At 32.6% G+C, this 21317-nt stretch overlaps 1 protein-coding gene across 11 annotated transcripts in view; it reads right to left on the bottom strand.

The window, feature by feature from the left end:
- The window catches only part of DENND4A (DENN domain containing 4A), a 142732-nt gene that overhangs the window by 61054 nt on the left and 60361 nt on the right, over positions 1–21317 (bottom strand). For all 11 annotated transcript variants that reach the window (XM_073212031.1, XM_073212030.1, XM_037010015.2 and 8 more), the window contains 9 exons: positions 18323–18392; positions 16543–16712; positions 15515–15756; positions 12574–12640; positions 11096–11154; positions 9022–9166; positions 8579–8754; positions 2880–2980; positions 258–476 (listed from right to left, as the gene is read on the bottom strand). In XM_073212031.1, the coding sequence (XP_073068132.1) occupies positions 258–476; positions 2880–2980; positions 8579–8754; positions 9022–9166; positions 11096–11154; positions 12574–12640; positions 15515–15756; positions 16543–16712; positions 18323–18392 (1249 nt within the window). The remainder of the gene's footprint in view (positions 1–257; positions 477–2879; positions 2981–8578; positions 8755–9021; positions 9167–11095; positions 11155–12573; positions 12641–15514; positions 15757–16542; positions 16713–18322; positions 18393–21317) is intronic.

The following is a 21317-nucleotide window of genomic DNA, read 5'->3' on the forward strand; positions in this document are numbered from 1 at the left end:
AGTGCAGTAATACATGGTTAAGAAGCTCTGTACTTTTCAAATATTTTCTTTTGCATATTTTGTTAATGGGATTATATCTAATATGCTTGAGAAATAACTAGTCCCATGAAAATGGATTACCAAAAGAGTCAGTATTCACATACTTCCCAAACTGGTATATATTTCGATAAATATGAGCTATTAATGCAGAAAGCAATCGAATCACCACAAGGTTAGGCTCAATAATGTGAAAGCTATAAAACTATGCCATCACTCACCTTGAAGGGCAAAAAGAGAGGTTGCATCTGTGGCTGTCTCAGATGGGGCTTGTGTTATTGGTCTTAAGTATGATCTATAACCTTTTAAAATAGAGGCCATGAAATACAAAAATGCCTCTTGGATTTCCAAATCTATCATGTGCAGCCTCTTTCCAGAATTAAAATCATAGTCATTCATTGTTAAGTCCATTAGTCCGTCATCTCTTGGTCTTTGCTGCACTGTGAAGAAATACAGTCTAAGTGTTTTCTTTAAACTGCCAAACCAATGTTCATATTAGTATCAATATAAATTCACTGTATATGTGAGTCAAGTCATTCATTATGCTGTACACCTTAAACTTACACAGTCCTACATAAACTTACATAGTGTGTCAGTTATATTTAAAACTGAAAGAAGAAAATTAATTTGTTATATTTCAAAGGGGCTCAAGCTACCTCAGTTCTTTGTTTGCATAATTTCGTAATATGTAAACCCTAGCAAAACTTGCCATATCATTTTTTAGGCTCTGCTGATTATATTTTATCCAAATTAAACATTAAATTATCTCTGTTTATTTGATAACAATCAGAAAAAATGTTCATATTCTAAAACAGCCATATATAAAATAATAAACAAAGATCATAAGCGTATCAGCTGGAGACAGGGTTAAATGCACTACTTCTTCCTCCAAGCCCACCCGACCCTTTTTTTTTAATGTAAGTGCCTATAGGAGGAACAGACCTGGATTGCAAGGTGAAGAACTCTTCCCTTTCCTGATGAACACAATGCTAAAGCCACTGGGCAGTGAAAGAATAACTCTACAGCAGGGGAGCCTGGTAAATACCACATTAATCAAGCGCACAAAGTGAACATCTTCATCAACAATGGGACAGATTGAATAGCATGTAATCGATTAGGATGCTATGAAAGGAATGCAGTGTCACTTCTGTGATATTCCTGCCAAAGATGCATAACCTGTATTTATTATGAGGACACTCAGACAAACCCACATCACAGACCATTCTAAAATAGCAAATGTGTCAAGAAAATCAAGAAAAAATCTGAGAACTGTTTAGAAAAAAGGAGACTAAAGAGACATGAATACAACACCTGATTGGGAGACGGATTCTTTTGCTATGAAGAGCACTGTTATGATTGGCAGAGCTTGAGTCTGGTCTGAGGATAAGGATGGCAGTAACGCTCAGAGTTAATTGTCATAGCTACATTATAGTGATGGAGAATGTACTTCCTGGTGGTGGCTGGAGGTAATGGGGCATCTATTCTCAAAGAGCCAGAAGAAAAAAAACTGTGATTGCTTCAAAATTTTAAAACTTTCAAAATCTGAGGAACAATAAGTCATCTTAGGGAGTTTTTTTGTGTGTGTGGAGTTCTTATTGTCTAAAAAAAGTAAAATATTTTAATTGTACTAGCTTTATCTTTGCTAACTGTATGGTCTCTGATAAGTTGCTTTGCCTCCCTCAACCTTATTATCTCATAGTTGTAAAGATTTAAAAATGTACGTCAAAGTGCTCTGAAACAGTAAAGTGTTATACAATCCTTAACTATCAGTATTGTATAAAAGTCAGTAGTTTTAAGCTTTAAGATTATGCCCTTCAGTAGAACTGGATAGGCTATTTCACTGATTTTATAATATTTAAATATTGCTACAAAAGCTGCTGGACTTAGCTATCAAAAGAAGTACGTGCACTTTTAGAAAGCCATTAATAACTAGGTAGCTTAAATAAAATTCCATACATAATTTATTTGTTCTGTAAGACCAAATATTGCTCTACTTAACGTCATTTTTTTTTCATATTCTAATACTTTGAGCCACTTCTGAATTATCTACTTGTGAAGTTTGCTTCAAAAACACTGTCTTTTTCCATGTCTATTTCCAGCTATACTATAGGCACCTTGATGTAGGCCACCTCCTATCTTTATATTTCACCTCATAGGTAAATGAGAACCTTAAATCATATAATTTTCATATAATAAGTATTAAATTATGGGCCCTGAATGGACCATTGTTATAAAATACCAAGAGGACTAGGTAAGTGAAGGTTTGATTCTTCTTATCAGTAATTCTGGATCACTGTCAAGATACTCATATATAAGCTTTTTTACTGAAATATTCCATACAGCCAATTTTCATTTTGACCAATTTCTTAATGCTTTTGGCAAGCTTCTATTTTCAAATTACTTAAGGTAAGCACATTAAGATCCACTGAAGGTAAAAAACATATGACCTAGCTCTCACCCCACTGCAGTCATCAGCATTTTCTAGTTCAGGCCATCTGTCTTAGATTTTCAAAACTAACTTTCTATTCAATTTATGAAGAAAATATGTAAATGGAAACCCTTCTCTTCTCCACGGTCTTTCAGTAATGATAAAATTAAAGAAAACAACCACTTCAACTTCTTTTGGAATTTTATTATTCTAAAATGCCTCTACAAAAATGTGACATGTAAATAGAAATTTTATAAATCTCTCATTCAATGTGTAATAAATTTTGCTTTAATGTTCATTTGCCCTTAAGATTGTAAAAACACTTTCCTTTAGATAAACATTATTTTTTTAACAAGCAAAATAATTGCAATTTTCTCAGATTAAATTACTTCACTTAATTAAGTTATACACTTACATTTTGCCAATTGCTGGTGCAAATGATTCAGTGTGTTCATGAGATTTTTACATGGTTTCTTTGGAAGTATCTTCCAGGCTACACTTTTCTTGTCACCAGTTCTGAGATTAAATGACAACAATATATTTGTTTAGTAGACATTTTTTGGGGGGAGAGAACTACTATACTTGCTATATATAAAAAAGAAAAAAGAGAAAACACATCGAAAAAATGACACACAAAATGTTCTGGTTAACAGAAGAAAAATACTACATGGATAAATTGGGACACTGAATATTTAAAAACTGACTGATCTGAGGGTAGAACTTTCTATTAAATATAGCTCAAAAATGTACAATTCTGTTGGTACTGAGTAAATTCCACTTGCACTGGAATCATGCTAGTCACTCCAAAACTAATGTGGTGGTCATTACTTTTAAACTCCATTTAAGAGACGTCATGCACCTAAATATTGGGAAAATCCTACCATGAGAGGACATCTTTCTTATAGACTCTAAGAAAAAGCACTGTAGAAAACTTTCAAGGAGCTTATGATCCAGAAAGCTAATTAAAATACTTCGGTATATTCAAATATTTAGTTTCTTGAAAGAGTAAGTAAAATTTATTTTTGTTTCTTTCAGAAAAGTGATAATTTATAATATTAAAATATTTGAATAAAGTCCAACATTCCAAAATACTTTAATAACTATAAAAGAACATGTCTCCTTGAAAGTGTTATCTTTGTTCCTATGATGAATTCTTATAATCTTTATTACAATATTACAACACAGTTGCTTTTAAAATTATTTATGGGGTAGGAGAAGAAAAGGATAGGGTGATAAAACACTAAAAAGCCTTTGAACTTAACTAAAGCATTGCTGATTCCATTCTTTATTTATCAAATCTTTTCTTCTACTTCAAGAGCAATGAATACTCACTTTAGAAAAGTTGAAAAATGTACAGAAGAAGAAGAAAGTAAATCACTCATGTTCTAAGTACCAAAGACAGTAACACAGCACAGGTGTGTAGAGGAACTTGCTGAACTTTTTCTTTGTATGCTCCCTACACTTCCCACAGAACAAACAGAGCAAATATCACTTTGAAAATTAAAAATGAAAAAAGAGTAATTGAAAAAGCTTAAGCTGACAAAGAACAACTGTCTTGGAATCTACACTATCTTTCCAAAAATGAGAATAAAATACAGAACAGGAGGGTCAAAATGCAGATGTCCTGTGATTAGGGTTTCATTTCATTCTGCTGTGAGCAGGAGTATAGACCCTGTATCACAGTGAGAACACAATGCAGAAACACTTTTTACAATACTTTCTTGATAAAACGGCAACACAACAAACCCACAGCCAACATTACATTTAACAGCGAGAAGGTGAAAGCTATTCCTTTAAGATCGGGAACAAGACAAGGATGCCCACTCTCCCCACTTTTATTCAACATAGTTCTGGAGGTCCTAGCCATGGCAATCAGACAACACAAAGAAATAAAAGGCATCCAGATAGGCAAGGAGGAAGTCAAACTGTCTCTGTTTGCAGAAGACATGATATTATGTGTAAGAAGCCCTAAAGAATCCACTCCAAAACTACTAGATCTAATATCTGAATTCAGCAAAGTTGTGGATACAAAATTAATACACAGAAATCTGTTGCATTCCTATACACTAATGATGAACTAGCAGAAAGAGAAATCAGGAAAACAATTCCATTCACAATTGCATCAGAAAGAATAAAATACTTAGGAATAAACCTAACCAAGGAAGTGAAAGACCTATACCCTGAAAACTACAAGACACTCTTAAGAGAAATTAAAGAGGACACTAATAAATGGAAATTCATCCCATGCTCTTAACTAGGAAGAATTAACATTGTCAAAATGGCCATCCTGCCTAAAGCAATCTATAGATTCAATGCAATCCCTATCAAAATACCAAGAGCATTCTTCAATGAGCTAGAGCAAATAGCTCTAAAATTCATATGGAATGACAAAAAATCCTGAATAGCCAAAGCAATCCTGAAAAGGAAGAATAAAGCAGGGGGAATTATGCTCCCAGACTTCAAGCTCTGCTACAAAGCCACAGTAATCAAGACAATTTGGTACTGGCACAAGAACAGACCCATAGACCAGTGGAACAGAATAGAGAGTCCAGATAAAAACTCAAGCATATATGGTCAATTAATATATGATAAAAGAGCCATGGATATAGAATGGGGAAATGACAGCCTCTTCAACAGCTGGTGTTGGCAAAACTAGACAGCTACATGTAAGAGAATGAAACTGGACTATTGTCTAACCCCATACACAAAAGTAAACTCAAAATGGATCAAAGACCTGAATGTAAGTCATGAAACCATAAACTCTTAGGAAGAAAATATAGGCAAAAATCTCTTGGACATAAACATGAGTAACTTCTTCATGAACATATCTCCCCGGGCAAGGGAAACAAAAACAAAAATGAACAAGTGGGACTACATCAAACTAAAAAGCTTCTGTACAGCAAAGGATACCATCAATAGAACAAAAAGACATCCTACAGCATGGGAGAATATATTCATAAATGATGTATCTGATAAGGGGTTGACATCCAAATTACATAAAGAGCTCACACACCTCAACAAACAAAAAGCGAACAATCCAATTAAAAAATGGGCTAAGGAGCTGAACAGACAGTTCTCCAAAGAAGAAACTCAGATGGCCAACAGGCACATGAAAAGATGCTCCACATCGCTAATCATCAGAGAAATGCAAATTAAAACCACAATGAGATATCACCTCACACCAGTAAGGATCGCTACCATCCAAAAGACAAACAACAACAAATGTTGGTGAGGATGTGGAGAAAGGGGAACCCTCCTACACTGCTGGTGGGAATGTAAACTAGTTTAACCGTGTGGAAAGCAGTATGGAGGTTCCTCAAAAACTAAAAATAGAAATACCATTTGACCCAGGAATTCCACTCCTAGGAATTTACCCTAAAAATGCAGCAGCCCACTTTGAAAAAGACATGTGCAGTCCTATGTTTATTGCAGCACTATTTACCATTACCAAGAAACGGAAGCAAGCTAAGTGTCCATCAGTAGATGAATGGATAAAGAAGATGTGGTACATATACACAGTGGAATATTATTCAGCCATAAGAAGAAAACAAATCCTACCATTTGCAACAACATGGATGGAGCTAGAGGGTATTATTATGCTCAGTGAAATAAGCCAGGCAGAGAAAGACAAGTACCAAATGATTTCACTCATCTGTGGAGCATAAGAACAAAGTAAAAACTGAAGGAACAAAAGAGCAGCAGAATCACAGAACCCAAGAATGGACTAACAGTTACCAAAGGGAAAGGGACTGGGGAGGATGGGTGAGAAGGGAGGGATAAGGGGGAAAATGGGGCCTTACTATTAGCACACATAATGTAGTGGGTGGGGGACACAGGAAAGGCAGTATATACAGAGAAGACAAGTAGTGATTCTATAGCATCTTACTATGCTGATGGACAGTGACTGTAATGGGGTATTTGGGGGTACTTGATAATGGGGGGAGTCTAGTAACCATAATGTTGTTCAAGTTATGTTGTACATTAATGATGTCAAAAAAACACAAAAAACAAAACAACTACAACACAGCACTCCCACTGTGTCCTGCCACTCACTGTGTTGCCTGCCTAGCTAAGCTACATAATGAGCAACTTGAAAGAGAGGAGTGTACTTGGTTGGCCTTTTTATTTCCAGGGCCTAGTAAAAAAGGGTACTCAAGGTATGTGTGCAGCATAAGTGAAAGAACAATACCGTGGTATCATTTCACTACATCTAATTACTATTATTTACTCTCATAATTTCCTTCTCTTGCTCTTGATATCTTTACTTTAAAACTTAGCCAGGTAGGCGAGTTTTACCTAGTGCCTGAGTTTGGATCTATGAATAGCATCCTGCATTTTTATTCATGGTGACTTCCATTCACAAGATTATTATTACATAAATAGATAAAAATTAGTGGCAGAAATATTAGTTTTGGTGTCAGCCAGGGATGGTTTTAAGTATAGGTATATGCTATGTACATATTCATTTCAAATATGTATATTCAAATATGACAGTATAAGCTATGCACCTTTTGATAAATTACTTAAAAATCTAAGCTTTGGTTTCCTATCTGTCAGAGAGGTGAATAAAAACTACCTCACAAAATACGGAAAATAATATGAGATAACTTAAGCTTTGCATACAGCTTTATGTCTAGTTCACATCACATATTAATTTCCCTTCAGAAATTTCTTGGCATTCATAACATATACTGTATTATATCAATCTAATAAATGTCAGAGAGGGAAAAGGAAACCAAAAATTCCCATACTCAGATTTGGTTTTCTTTCAAATTTCAGATTGAGGCCTCAGAAATTCTGGATGAAGGAAAGTAGAAAACAGGTCACTAAGTTGAGTCTCCCACAGGTTTGGAAGAGTGGTAATACCAAGACGCAAGCCTACTGATGAGCGCAAATGACTCATGCTTCTCTGATTCTTTAATTCATTAGTGACAAAGCAGAAAGATAAAATAGTAAGAAAAAATTCTTTTAACAAATTGAGGGAAAATGTAATGTATTACCATAATGAACAGTATATACTAATTTATCATGCTTAATTTCAATTTTTCAAAACTTTATATAACATTAAGAACCGGCAAAGGAAAGAGATATTACTTTAATATTTAAAGAATTAAATATTCCTGGTAAGGAACTTTTGAGTCTTATTGATCCCATATATAAAATGGCTTTTATGCACAAAGTACATCTCATATTTTCTTGTTTGGGTTTTCTCTAAATTAGAGTATACATGCTTTATAATAGAAAGTTTTTTTTGCTAAACTTTTCTAATGGTTTAGGCCCTTGAGGTTTTGATACGACAAGACTAGGATTAATATACAATTGCATAATTAAATCAAAAGGCTTTAATATGAAACATGCTTATTTTAAAATGGAGAAAAATATATTTTTTGAATATTTGAAATATACATAATAAAGTTATTAAAGGTATGCTAGCTTTGGGGCTTTACTGATAGATTAATTTGTGGTTGTTTTAAGTATGCCCTGTGGATGCAATGTGGATAAGGGATACAAGAGAAAGACTAAATTATAAATAAGGTATAAATATATAGCTCCAGTAGCTACAACCTAAATAGTATTCCAATAAAAGAGGGAAACTTAAAATCCTTACATTCCTAAAGTATAAAGGTGATTAAGATCATATATAATTTAAAAGTTACTTAACATTTTTAAAACATTAATTTTGCTATGAAATATTAGTATCCTAGTAGTATTATACAAGACTAGAAATTGGATTGAAATATTAATCAAGGATAGAATTTCAATTTAATTTGTGATTTCAGTCACACTCATCTGACTAAAGGGAAATAAATTTTTCTATCTCTAACCTCAATTTCCCTTTTGCTAAATTTCTAAGTAAGCCTAAGATTATAATGTGTATTAAATACTTAAAGATCTGAGGATTAAAGGTGTATTTTCTTTCCAATAAAACTTCCAATACCCTAAATTTATCCCATAATGCATAGTTAAGAGCTGATTAAAAGATGGTAATAACCTCAAGTAAAAGAAAAAGTATAGCTTGAAACAATTCTAGTTAGCTTTCATAAAATATACAATTACATACATGACCTATTAAGTTTTAAATTATTGGGTATTGAATCACTACGATATACTTACTGAGAAATTGTGTTGGTATCTAGGTCAACACAACTAACATCTGGTGGAGGGTCATACAGATCAAAATATCTTGAATCAATTCCTACTATGAATGGACATGGTGCACTCAATACATCTGCTAAAGCCAGCGGGCAGAGAGGAACATATGGGCATGGCCAGTGGAAAGGGAAAATCATCTTAGATAAACAAAAGATAGGAGAATGTTTAGCTGCTTGACATTGAAGCATACTTTACCAGCACACAAACAATTTTTTAAAAATATTTCAGATATAGTGCATGATAAATTATTATGATAAAATGTTAATGGTCAGAAAATTAAAATTGTTTTCAAAACATAAAAATTTATTACTCTCTGAATTTTAGTTAAGTATTAAAATAGCTTTAAATTATATGAATAAACTAGGTTTAAAATGAAATTGTCATTAAGAAATTGTGGTACTCACAGACACTAATGCTTCTGTCACACTAGTAAGCACAGAAGGCCGTAAGGAATGGATAAGAATCTTATGTTCTGTTACTGCAAACACTAGCAGTGTCACAGCATTTTCAGGGCCTAAATTCTGAAGTAGTGTTGAAAACTTGCCACCACTGTCAATCCAAACAGAAATACATAATTAAAAAAATAAAGATCCAAGCACCTCATTATTCAAAATAATGAAAAGAAGTTCATGATCAGGGTAGGATTCGTATTACATACTCAACTTTGAATGTGAGTGCTGCCCTCATGTAGGGAAGACACTGCATGAGAAGAACACTATGAAAACGATGAAATCGGATGAAGTTTCAAAATCATTTGATTCTTCTGCATTGTATTCAAGATGGAAAATGAAAAGTCATTTTTCTTTTCAGAAAAAGATCTGTCATGTAGACAATGTCCAAATAAAGAATTCAATTTATAAGAGGGATGCTTTGCTTGAAAGCAAATCATCAGAAAAACTACCAGACTTACAGGCCTACCTTCCTTAAGGTAAATACACATTAAAATTTGGACTTATAAATAGATAATGTTTACTCTTGTAATGATTATAGTAATATGAAGTCAAGAGCTACCAAGTAATAGTATAAAAAAAATAAAGTAAATTAATAATAAAAACTTAAGACATTCTGTATGGTAACAAAATACTGGACTGGCAAATCAAATTTTTCAGTAAACCAACCAGTATTTTGTCTATATAATGCTAAATAATTGGCTTCAATGAATTAACTTTTTAAAAATAAAGCAAAATTGAGTTTTAAAAAGTCTCTTGGAAAAATGAAAAATATTTGTCCACCAAACACTTGTGGCATGTCCACAGCAGCATTATTCAAAGTAGCCAAAAGGTAGAAACAATCCAAATGTTTGTCAACTGATGAATGGGTAAATACAGTGTAGTAAATATTTTTTGGAAATAAAAAGGAATAAATATTTATATATGCTACGGCATGGATGAGTCTTAGAAACTTAAGTGAAAGAAACTAAACACAAAAGGCCAAATAGTAATGATTTCATTTATATGAAAAGTCCAGAATAGACAGAAAGTAGGTAGCAGTTGCCTAGGGCTGTGAAGGGTGTGTGTGTGTGTGTGTGTGTGTGTGTGTGTGTGTGTGTGTGTGTGTGTGTGAGTGTGTGTGTCTGTGTGTGTGTGTGTGTGTGTGTGTGTCTGTGTCTGTGAGAGAGGGGTAAGCACTAAAGGCTACAGGGTTTCTTTTTAGAGTAATGAAAATGTTCTAAAATTATAGCGATAGTTACAGAACTCTGAATATAACCATTTAATTGTATAATTTAATTGTGTGAATTGTATAGTATGTGAATTATGTATCAATAAAATTATTACCCAAAAAAGGCTTCTTGGATAATTTAGAATCATTTTTACATAATGTCAGTCAGGATTTCTAGTTTATTTTAGGCTCAGACAAAGGTTAAGAAAATACTGGTCACTCTGGGCTAAGACCTAGTGATGAAATAATCTGCAATTCTTACAAAATTAATGTCAAAGATGGCATCTGGCCTCCCTTAAGTATATGCTACAAATAACTTAATTATATTGTAACTATTTCTTTGCTAGGAAGATTACACAACTAATTAAATTTTAAGAAATGATACTTTGGGAAAAACATTTCATGATTTCTCTGAATTGTTAAGGTGATGACATACATTGTTCTATTCCACAGTTTAGTATTTATAAGTATCTTCTCATTTTGGGATTACATTTAAAATTAATCACATTTAAATTTTCTTCAGAAGACATTTAAAGCTAAAAATAATTGTTTTTATAATTTACATGCATATATAATATTTACCTATTTATGTAATAGCAAGTAATTGATGATAATAAATGGATACACAAAATACCAAACACTGCTGTAAAAGTTTTTAAGAACTGTAATCTAAATATTAAGTAAAAGGAATTTAGATAAGAAACAGTTAAAAGAGAAGTATTTCCATCAACATTTGAAATTTTACCTAGAAAATAAAGAAAATATCTGACTGTTACTTCAGATTTATAAAAACATAAACAGAAATTAAATTTTACTTGCCTAAGTGGAAGAGGTGAAGAAACAGGCTGGCTGAGAATCAGATTATCATGTGGTGATAACTAGAAGATTAAAATAAAGAATTTGAAATATAAGATGAATTTCAAAACTATTTTCTAGTAAAATATATATATATATATATACACACACACACATACATATACAAATATATAGACAAGTAATGATGGCCATGAAATTTCAGTATACCAACTTACCAGTATAGGAACTGTTTATATCACTAAGATCCTAAAAAATAAGACCTCACCCCTGACCTCCTTAACTACTAACTCTTACTCTGAATTCTTTCTCTTTTTTCCTGTTCCTCAATGTTTCCTTAATGTTATTTTATCAAATTTGTATTGAAAGACTAAATTATTCATTTAATACCACGAAAACAGTATTAGCAAACCTATGACCTGTAGAGCAAATCCACAGGCCACCTGTTTCTATAAATAAAGTTTTATTGGAATGTTGCCATGTTCATTGTTGACATATTATCTATAGCAGCTTTTGAGTCAAAGCAGCAGAACTGGGTAGTTTCAACAAAAATATTATGCCTATAAATACTGAAATATTTACTGCTTAGTATTCAACAGAAGAAATTTGCCAACTTCTGCAAGAAAACAAATCTATTACGGGTATTAAAACTGAGTGTGGTATATGTATTCTGGAACTAAGTACTAAAAAGTAAAACAGATGATATGTGGATATGCACTGATCATAAAGCTCATCAAAATGATATTTTTCTAGACATTTTATCTGTACCAATAAAATAATGCAATTATTTTTATCTACATTTTCAAATTTATACAGATTTACCCAAATTTGTAAATATCTACTTACCAAATGATTTCTAATTTTGACTGACATGCCATTAAGGGCTGTGATAAATACAATAAGGCACAGATAGTGATAACACATGAAAATGTTTTCTTTATATAAATCACTTCATAAATGATAAAATAATCAGGCAATTTACATATCACGAGCACAAACAAAAAAGAAATATAAACTAAAGAGAAAAGATACAGTCAATTGGGAAAAGAGATAGGGTACATAATTTACATTCATTTTAAACTTCCCCTGACACAAAGATGTGAGCATTCCTTCTTGCAATACATGAAAACATAACAACTTTTCTTTACATCTATTCTAATACATTTAACTTAGGGAACAAAGGCCAAAGGCAAAGTCAAACTTTCAAATACGTAGAACCAGTTTAGAGAAGGAAGTTTCTTTTTGTATGTTCAAAATGTCCACTGCTGTCCACTTTAACTCTTCAATCCTTTATCTAAAGAGAAATACTGGGTACCTGTCTGGCAGTTAGAAAAACAATTAAGGCCCAAACTTTAATATGAAATAGCATCTGATTCTCTTTTGATTTCATTTTATTTTTTCCATTTAAAACTGTTATTTTTATGTTACATTTTAATAGAGACAATAATCATTCAACAAGGCCCTTAAGATCAAGAAAATCTTACCTGAACTAAAATCCGTGGTCTCTGAGGAGATGGAAAAGGAACTTTATGCATAAAATGAGAAATGTGCCTTAAAAATAAACAAACAAAAATCCAATTGATTCCAAAGTGAATACCATATGCGATAAAAGGCCAACATGTCATTACAAGTCTAAGTTGAGTCAAAAGCTCTGTGTACGTATAATTTCAAAATCCCTGCTACTCTGAAAACAAGTGAATAAACAATAACCAAAAATCATTATTAGTCCCACTGAAGTTGCTTCTACCTAAATCCAAAAACTTCATATTAATAGTTGCTCACATTCAACAGTGGTTATTAGTTATCAATGCTTCAAAAGCCACTTAACTTACCTCTCCTTAAGTAGATAACATACAACATACTATAGATGTAAACATAACCAAAAAAGCTAATTCTTGAATTTGTAATATGTCTTTAGTCAATTGCTCATATTTTAAAAGTGAAACATTTAGAATGCTCTAGATAAGTTAAAGAATTTGTTTCTAAAAGATGAACAATATACGTTCCATTAACAATAGGTTTACTGATTGGATTTTTTCCCAGAGGAAAATGGATAGAAAGCTAGATTGATGTATTTTGTTTTGAACACTATGGAAAAGAAAAAAAAGCAAAAGAGTGGAAAATCTGTTTTTTAGGCATATGTTATTTTATTTCTGTATCACTCTTAAACATTTCAAATCACCTTGGTTTCAGAACGGAGATAAGAGAAATTTATTAATTTTACAAATATGTTTTGACTGCTTGCTATGTATAAGACACTGCCAAACATGACAAGATTTTTAAAAAGGCATATACTACCAGTTTCTATCATAAAAGTACTCACAATCTAAGAAAAAATGATAAGGTAAATGAGTTCCAAAGGACATGCATCTGCTTGAATTAGCTGCAATAGTTAGAAGAGCAGAAAAAACATAGTGTGATCCATGAACATCTAAAGATACCCTAGGCCCATTCAGGGAGGATCTGAAAGGTCAAAACTACTTTTGTAATAATGCTGAGACATCGTTTGCCTCTTTCACTGTGTTGATACTGGCACCACTGGTACAAAAGCATTGTGGATAAAACTGCTGGCACCTTATTGTGATCCAGACAGTGGTACCGAATTCTATGAATAGTTGTATTCAGTTTCACTTTAGGATGTCTTTGATGAAGTGGCATTATTAATTTTATTAAATTTTGACTCCACAAAAAAAAATTTTTTTTGACCTTACAATGTACACGTTTTAAAATAGTCCATGTGATTAAAGGAGAGGTATGCATAAAGCACTTCCACTGCAAATGAGGTACAATGTTTGTTTTGAGGAAAAGCACTTGTGTGACTGAGTTGTGAGTGAATTAGCTGGAGTTTTTCCCCCACAGAACGCCATTTTTCTTTGAAAGAATAATTGACAAAAAAAGGCTATCTAAGTTGGATAGTCAGCAGCTATTTTCTACATGAAAGTGAATGATGTGAGCCTATTGCTTCAAGAAAAATAACTCACAGTACTTACTGCCAATAATTAAATTTGAGCTTTCAAATGAAAATTAGAACTTTGCCACTGATATTGATAACTTCTCAGTACTCAAAAATTTTTCTGATGAAATAGGTGGTGAGATTAACAAATGTGATTTTTAAAATAGTGACAGCGAAAATATATCTACATTAACTCAGTGAACTACTATTTCCCAAAGGACCAATGTATGATACTACAAAATAATGCATGTAGAAAAAGTTCCACTCAGAGTGAGACAGACCAATGGGTTTTAATGTAACAAAGAAAGCTCACCATTAAAGTTTTAGATCCTACACTGCAAACAACCTATAATAAACTATATTTGTCAAATTTTGGCACAGTGTCAAGAAAGAAAATCCAAATTTTTCTAAAAAGACTTTTCAAATGTCCTCCCTTTTCCACCTAAATCTCTGTGTGATGCCAGGTTTTCTTCATATACTTCAACCCCAAACAACATATCTTAACAGACTGAATGCAGAAGCATATATGATAACCTACCTGTGTTCAGTTAAGCCAGACATTAGAGATTTGCAAAAATGTAAAGCAATGTCATTCTTCTCACTATTTTTAGTTTGTTTGTTTTGGAAAACAGTTACTTAAAAAAAAAGATAACACCCATGTTAACTGTAATGGGTTTATTATTCTTTAAAGTAAATCAATAAATACTTTTGAAGTTCTCAGTTTTAATTTCTGTTATAGTAAATATTGACAGATAAAACAAAGAAAAGCTCTTTGGGGTACTCATTTTTTAAGAGCATAAAGGGGTCCTGAGACCAAAAAATTTGAGAACTGCTAGAGTAGAATACTGAGACGAGAATAGAAAAGCACAAGAAAAAATTAAAGAGTAATACTGTACTGAATGTTCTTACAATAATTCTATCATTTCTCAACTGTCTTTAGAGTCAGATTTTGTCTTAAGAGCACAAAAGAGCTGATAAATGTTATAAACAAGGGAAGGTAGACAATGGAGATCTTATTTGCACCAGAGCTTACTACATGAAACATTATCCAGTTTAGTGATTTTAAACTAAATCACTAAAATTTTAAAAAGAATAAAGAATGCATTTATCTAATTTTACCTTTAAATTCATATCTAAAAATAGTATGAATATATTTAGAGGTTCATAACTAATTGTAAAATAAGAATTATAAAAGTAATAGAAGTAATTCCAATTAGGATCTTCAAACTTCACAAAAGCATCAAAGAACACTTATTTCATTGTTAGAGATAAAGCTATTTAAAATAAATGACTGTAAAAGTATAATAGAGAAATATTACTTGATTGAAAGAACCAAACTTTTTTTCAAATAACTCTTAAGAAATCTAGTTTCCATATACAATTTACTCATTTACCAGTACAAATATACCACATAATGAAATACAAACATAATGAAAGATCTGCCATAGTTTGAACCAAGGTTTCTAACTTACTTCTCAATTGGAAGGACATGCGGTCCAGAGATGGAATAACGATACAAAAAAGTCAGAAACTTCCTGAATGCATCAAAAAAAGGCCAGTGAGACAGAAGACAGATGCATTTATTAGTGTGAATTGTTTTGGAACTATCAGACTTCCCATCTGTCAATGATGCTAAACCCAAAAGAAGTCTCTGTTTTTCTGTGAGATTCTCCTCAGAGTATGGTTCATAAAACTGAATAGCAGCACCATAGACCTGGAAAACAAACAATATATTTAATAAATATACTTTATGTCATTCATTCAAATCACATCATTAACTATTTAATAGATGAGCCATTATGTACCAAGCCATCATGAGCCATTATGTGCCTATAAGCCAGGCGAGGTTCCAGGAACACAATGATGAACGAGTATCACTTTCTTGAAGTACAACAACAAAGTGCTACTCTCACATCTCATTATTACTGGGGGGAAAAAGGTGTTTTAATTAAACTGCACTTATTTTATAAAGAGTGAAAACAATTGTATCAAAATTCTCCGTAAGAGAATGCTTGAAAATAATTATTTAGTAGAAAGTGGAACAAACAAAATTTTAGATAAGGGAATACAAATTCCAACTTCAGGCAATTTATTTGATTTCTCTGGACCTCAATTTCCCAATCTATAAAATAAGGATGTTAGATTTCCAGGGACCATTCCAACTATAATAGTCTGATTCTACATAGTACTGAATATTTAATGATGTCTTCTGTATTACTTTCAAAGCTTCTGTATATGGAAAATGAAGCAATGAAGGATCATTTATTTGATAGTGAAAAAAATAACTGTATTTGCAAAAAAAGCATTTGGGTAAATGGGACAGAATGAAAATTTTTTTCCTGATGTCTCTGGATATAGTTATTTTAACCACATTGAAGAGGTATGTATAATAGGTTCAATTTAACCAGCTATTTTTTTTCTACTGCTCCTTGCATTACATGTAACTTAAGACTTGAAAATGTACAAGAAATTTACAGATATTTGTTAAAACACATAGTACCTTTTCAGCTGAGGCTCCAGTTAACACAAACGTAGAAAATACAGGGAGAGGGTATTTGCTATTTGGTGGCCAACATTCAATAGTTGCACCCATTGGTAAACAAAATAAGGGAACAGATTCTGGGAGTGAGAATGACTCATAATCTTCCTGAGGATATCTACAAATTAGACCTATAAAAACAACAGTTAATATCAGGTCATCATCTCTTGAATTTAGGTGCCTGTAATTTGAATAATGCTAAAATGCTTTTAACACATTTGGAAGGCCAAAACATTAAGCATATGTTCATCAAATAATTGAAGGCTTCAGTAGGATTCATAAATTTTAATCCTCAACACTAAAAGTATTCATATTAATTGCTTAATATTAATCAAGCTTCATCCATAAAGGCTAAGTAAGTCAAAGAAGAAAAGATTATCCTAAAGAAACATACACAAATACACACATACTCCTAAAACATCAGTTTGTGGTACACCACCTTAACACATATAAATCTACATTTTTAAATAAATTTTCAATATGGTTACCTGCATAAAGCTACTGCATCAGCTCTCAATAACTGTCCTTCAGGGGGTTTTTACACATTAAAATAGATATCCTATAGGAGTATATGTATAACTATTAGCAACAAACACAAGAAAAATACTCATAAAAATAAAAGTCACATATTTACAATGGCTTCAAAATATTATCAACTCAAACCCAGCTCCTGAATACTCCTGGATTATATGAAGATTAAGAGTTTCAAGTGGCTTATGAGTTCATGTTAAATAGACTAGTCTAGAAAGTGGTCCAGGAATCTTGTATTGATCACATCCTCAGAGCAGTCTTGTACTGGATTTTGTGGGAGTAGAAATTGCAAATAGGTTCCATGACCTTGAAGCCTTAAAATCAAGTGGAAATTATCACCAGACATGACCTTAAAGACAAAATGATAAGCTGGGAATATGACTGGTTGATCTGCCACTAAAATCTGTCTGACTTTGGACAAATCACAAACCTATAGGACTCTGGTTTTCTCATCTATAATGTGAGATGGACTAGACACACTCAGGTCCAAGGCGGTTCTAAAATTCTCTAATTGTATGCTAACCAGGCAGGAGATCTCATGAAGATCCACAGTTAACTGTTCACTATTCTCTAAGCTCGTGAGTGAACTGTACGGCTTTTAAGTAAGTACAGAAATAGTGATGAACTGTAGATCCTGGAAGATCAAAGGTGGAAGGGAAACGTAAGAGTCTAAGACAGTAATTTCAAAAAATATCTTTTTTAAGAGGCTGAATCTGCTATCTTGTAAATAAGATACATATGTTTGATATTTGGAAATATCTAGCAATTGAAAATTTCAGCTATGCATTATAATATCACAAATTAGTTTATAATATTTCAGATTTTCATGAAACAAAATTACATATGAACTATATATAGATTTGACTAAATTTAATATAAATCTGAAAGAAAAGTTAATTTAAGAGGAAAATAAATAACTTTTCCCCACATTTTCTACTTATTTAAAAACTTACGGAGAACTGACATCTACTTATTATTTATTTATTTAGACCTAATGTTTTTTAAAAAGCCCACCTTCTTTTAAAATTAATGTTCCATTAAGCAGCCAATAAGTGTATGGTTGAAGATAAAACAGAATCAAAAGATATGGGCTGTACAGTTCCAGTCCTGACATTAGACATTGTAAGACAGGTTTTGCTTTTTTACTTTAATCTTGCTGGCCCCCATAATACATACACATATTAAGCATTCAATGAAAAATTATACTTACCAGCTTTGTAAGATACAGTGTTAGTCTTTGCCACTGATTTTTTATAACATAAGTACACTGCTGATCCCCACTGAATTTTAAAAAAAAAGAAATATAATTTAATTTTGTCAGCACTTTACTGGAGTTATTGTCCACTTTCCTTTCAGAAGTAAAATTTTTTTCCTTGCAAGAGCAATAACATGAGGAAAACTTGACCTTTTAAAACAAAACAGCCATAATTTCAATTTTATTCTAAGTGCAAACTTTGGTCAGAGATGATGAACTAAGCAGTATTTATTCATGTGTATGCTTCCTTTTTGATTACCACACTCCTTTCAGATATTTCTGCAGATTTTTCAGTAGCTCTCTATAGTAAAACTCAGATGTAGTTTGCCATATCCATTTCCTTATTATCTCCTGAATCCATTCCAAATTAGGTTTTAAGCCCAGCACTCCTTAAAAGAACAACTTAATTTTAATGGTGCCAAATCTAATAATTGATTCCTAGTCTTCATCTTATTCAACCTCTCAGCAGATTTTGATACCAGTAATGACTCCCTTCCTGAAACATTTTCTTTCTTGGCCTTTGAGGCATCACATCCTCCTGGTCCCTTCCCACCAAATCTCTAGCCGCTCCTCAGTCTCCTTTGAGGCATCCTTTCTCTTTTCCTGATCATTAAATGTGATCTCATCTTTTCTTTCTCTAAATGATCTCACATTCAGTCCTACTGTTTTAAATAACAGCTACTCCCAAAAGAGTTTCAAGTTTCTAGTCCCAGCTGCAACTGAAATGGGGAGGACTGTGGGTGAAGCAGATACCTTTTGGGGGAAAGAAAAAGAGTTCAGTTTTAGACATATTAACTTTGAAATACCTATGAGATATCCTAGTGAAATAATCAAATGGAGTTAAGGTGAGGTCTGAAATGGAGATGTAACTTGGGAGACGTCACCACTTGACATTAGGTGGTGACAGATGCATTCACAGAAGTTTTCAATGGTAACCTTTGTGATGATAAAAAGGAAACTATATGACTATTTGGATATGGCACAAATCAAAGGGAATATTCTAAAATAAAAAATAGAGACTTACAGATACAGTAAAAGTTATGGAATTCTGGGGGAAAAGAACCATGGATATCAAAACTACAAAAAGGTTTTCTAAATTTTCTCACATACAAGGTTCAGCAAAACATAAAGTAGGAGTCATTGTTCTAAAAATACAGTTGACCTAGAAAGTCTCTATATTGTGGTTTACCATAGCAAAAACATACTTTCAGATGCTTTTTTTTTTTTCAGGAATTGGGTACATGATTTAATGACTTGCTTTGTTAATAACTGCTTTTCTAAACAAACTTGCTAAATTATTATTGAGAAGTTGTAAAACAAAAGCCATTTGGATAGAGTATAAAAAATACTCTCAATGAGTCAAAAACTGAGAAGATGGTCCAAAATTTGCCAAGAATTAGCTGTGTGAATCAGAGCACCTGGACTAAATATCCTTACCTACAAGTGTTTGCATTTCTGGACCACATGACCACTCTTAGTTCTCTTCCAGTTCTAAAATACCATAATTCTAGTCTAAATCAATCAAAGTCCGAATCATTTAAGGCTTACGGTCCAAAGTTTAAACCACAACAATTGTTTAAAAAGGGATAAAAAGACTTAAAAATAAACCCTAATAATTCTGGAAAACTCTTTCTGTAAGCTTAATGAGGGGTAAGAGAGTAGTTTTTTAAGGCCAAAACTTTAAGCTTGGTACAAAAATCATGCAGGAACTTAAGGAAAAGGTTCAACACACTTTTCCTCATGTCCATTAGACTCGTTTGCTTGCTTGTTTGTTTTTTTCCTGGTTCAGAAACCTGGTAGACGGCTTTCATTCAAGCTACCTAATCTTCCAAAACAAGAGTAAGCTATATAACTACATTGCTGAGTATTATCACACACCATTAATTAAACCCCAACTACTTCCTGATTCTTTATACACACAGTTGACCCTTGAACAACAAGGGTTTGAATTGAGCAGTCCCCTTATATGTGGATTTTGTTCGATAAATATATTGGAAAAATTTTTAGAGAAGACATTTTCTTTTCACTAGCTTATTTTATTTTAAGGATACAGTATATAATACATATAACAGACATAATATGTGCTAACTGACTATTCCTGTTATCGGTAAGGCTTCAAGTCAACAATAGACTATTAGTAGTTAAGATCTGGGGAGTCAAAAGTTATACAAGGATTTTTAACTGTGTAGGGGTCAGCTCCCCTAAACCACACATGTTCAAGGGTCAACTGTACAATAGACTAATATGAAAATAAGTTTCCTATATTTCATGTCTATGTTAGCTTTTCTGAAAGTTAGAAGTCTTATGGTATCAATTGATGGAGTTATCATTGATATACAATCTAATGAAGGTTTTTTACAACATTCACCCACATTATAAAATCCCCCCCACATACACCATTGCAGTCACTGTCCATCAGCGTACTAAGATGCCATAGAGTCACTACTTGTCTTCTCTGTGCTATACTGCCTTCCCAGTGAGCCACCTACATTATGTGTGCTAATCATAATGCCCCTTAATCCCCTTCTCCCTCCCACCCCACCACCCTCTCCAACCCCTTCCCTTTGGTAACAGCTAGTCCCTTCTTGGAGTCTGTTGAGTCTGCTGTTTTGTTCCTTCAGTTTCGCTTTGTTGTTATATTCCACAAATGAGTGAAATCATTTGGTTGAAAGTTAAAAGTCTTTGTACATGTAAAGATCTCCAAAGATCTAAATTTGCTTTTGCTACCTTATAGTCAATGTAAACAAAGGTTGTTAATAGATATAACCAAAAACCATTGCTTAAAAAAGACATCTACCACTAAGATTAGGTAAGTTTCTCTATATTTGGGACCAATATGAGATTTCAGAATAAGAAAATAAATATTTAATAGGTTTTCATTCCTGTAATGTTTCTTTCTTTCTTTTTTTCCCTGTAATGTTTCTTAAAAGAACTTAAGAGGAAACACTGG

Source organism: Manis javanica, chromosome 8 (genome assembly GCF_040802235.1).
Source record: "Manis javanica isolate MJ-LG chromosome 8, MJ_LKY, whole genome shotgun sequence".
Taxonomy (NCBI): domain Eukaryota; kingdom Metazoa; phylum Chordata; class Mammalia; order Pholidota; family Manidae; genus Manis; species Manis javanica.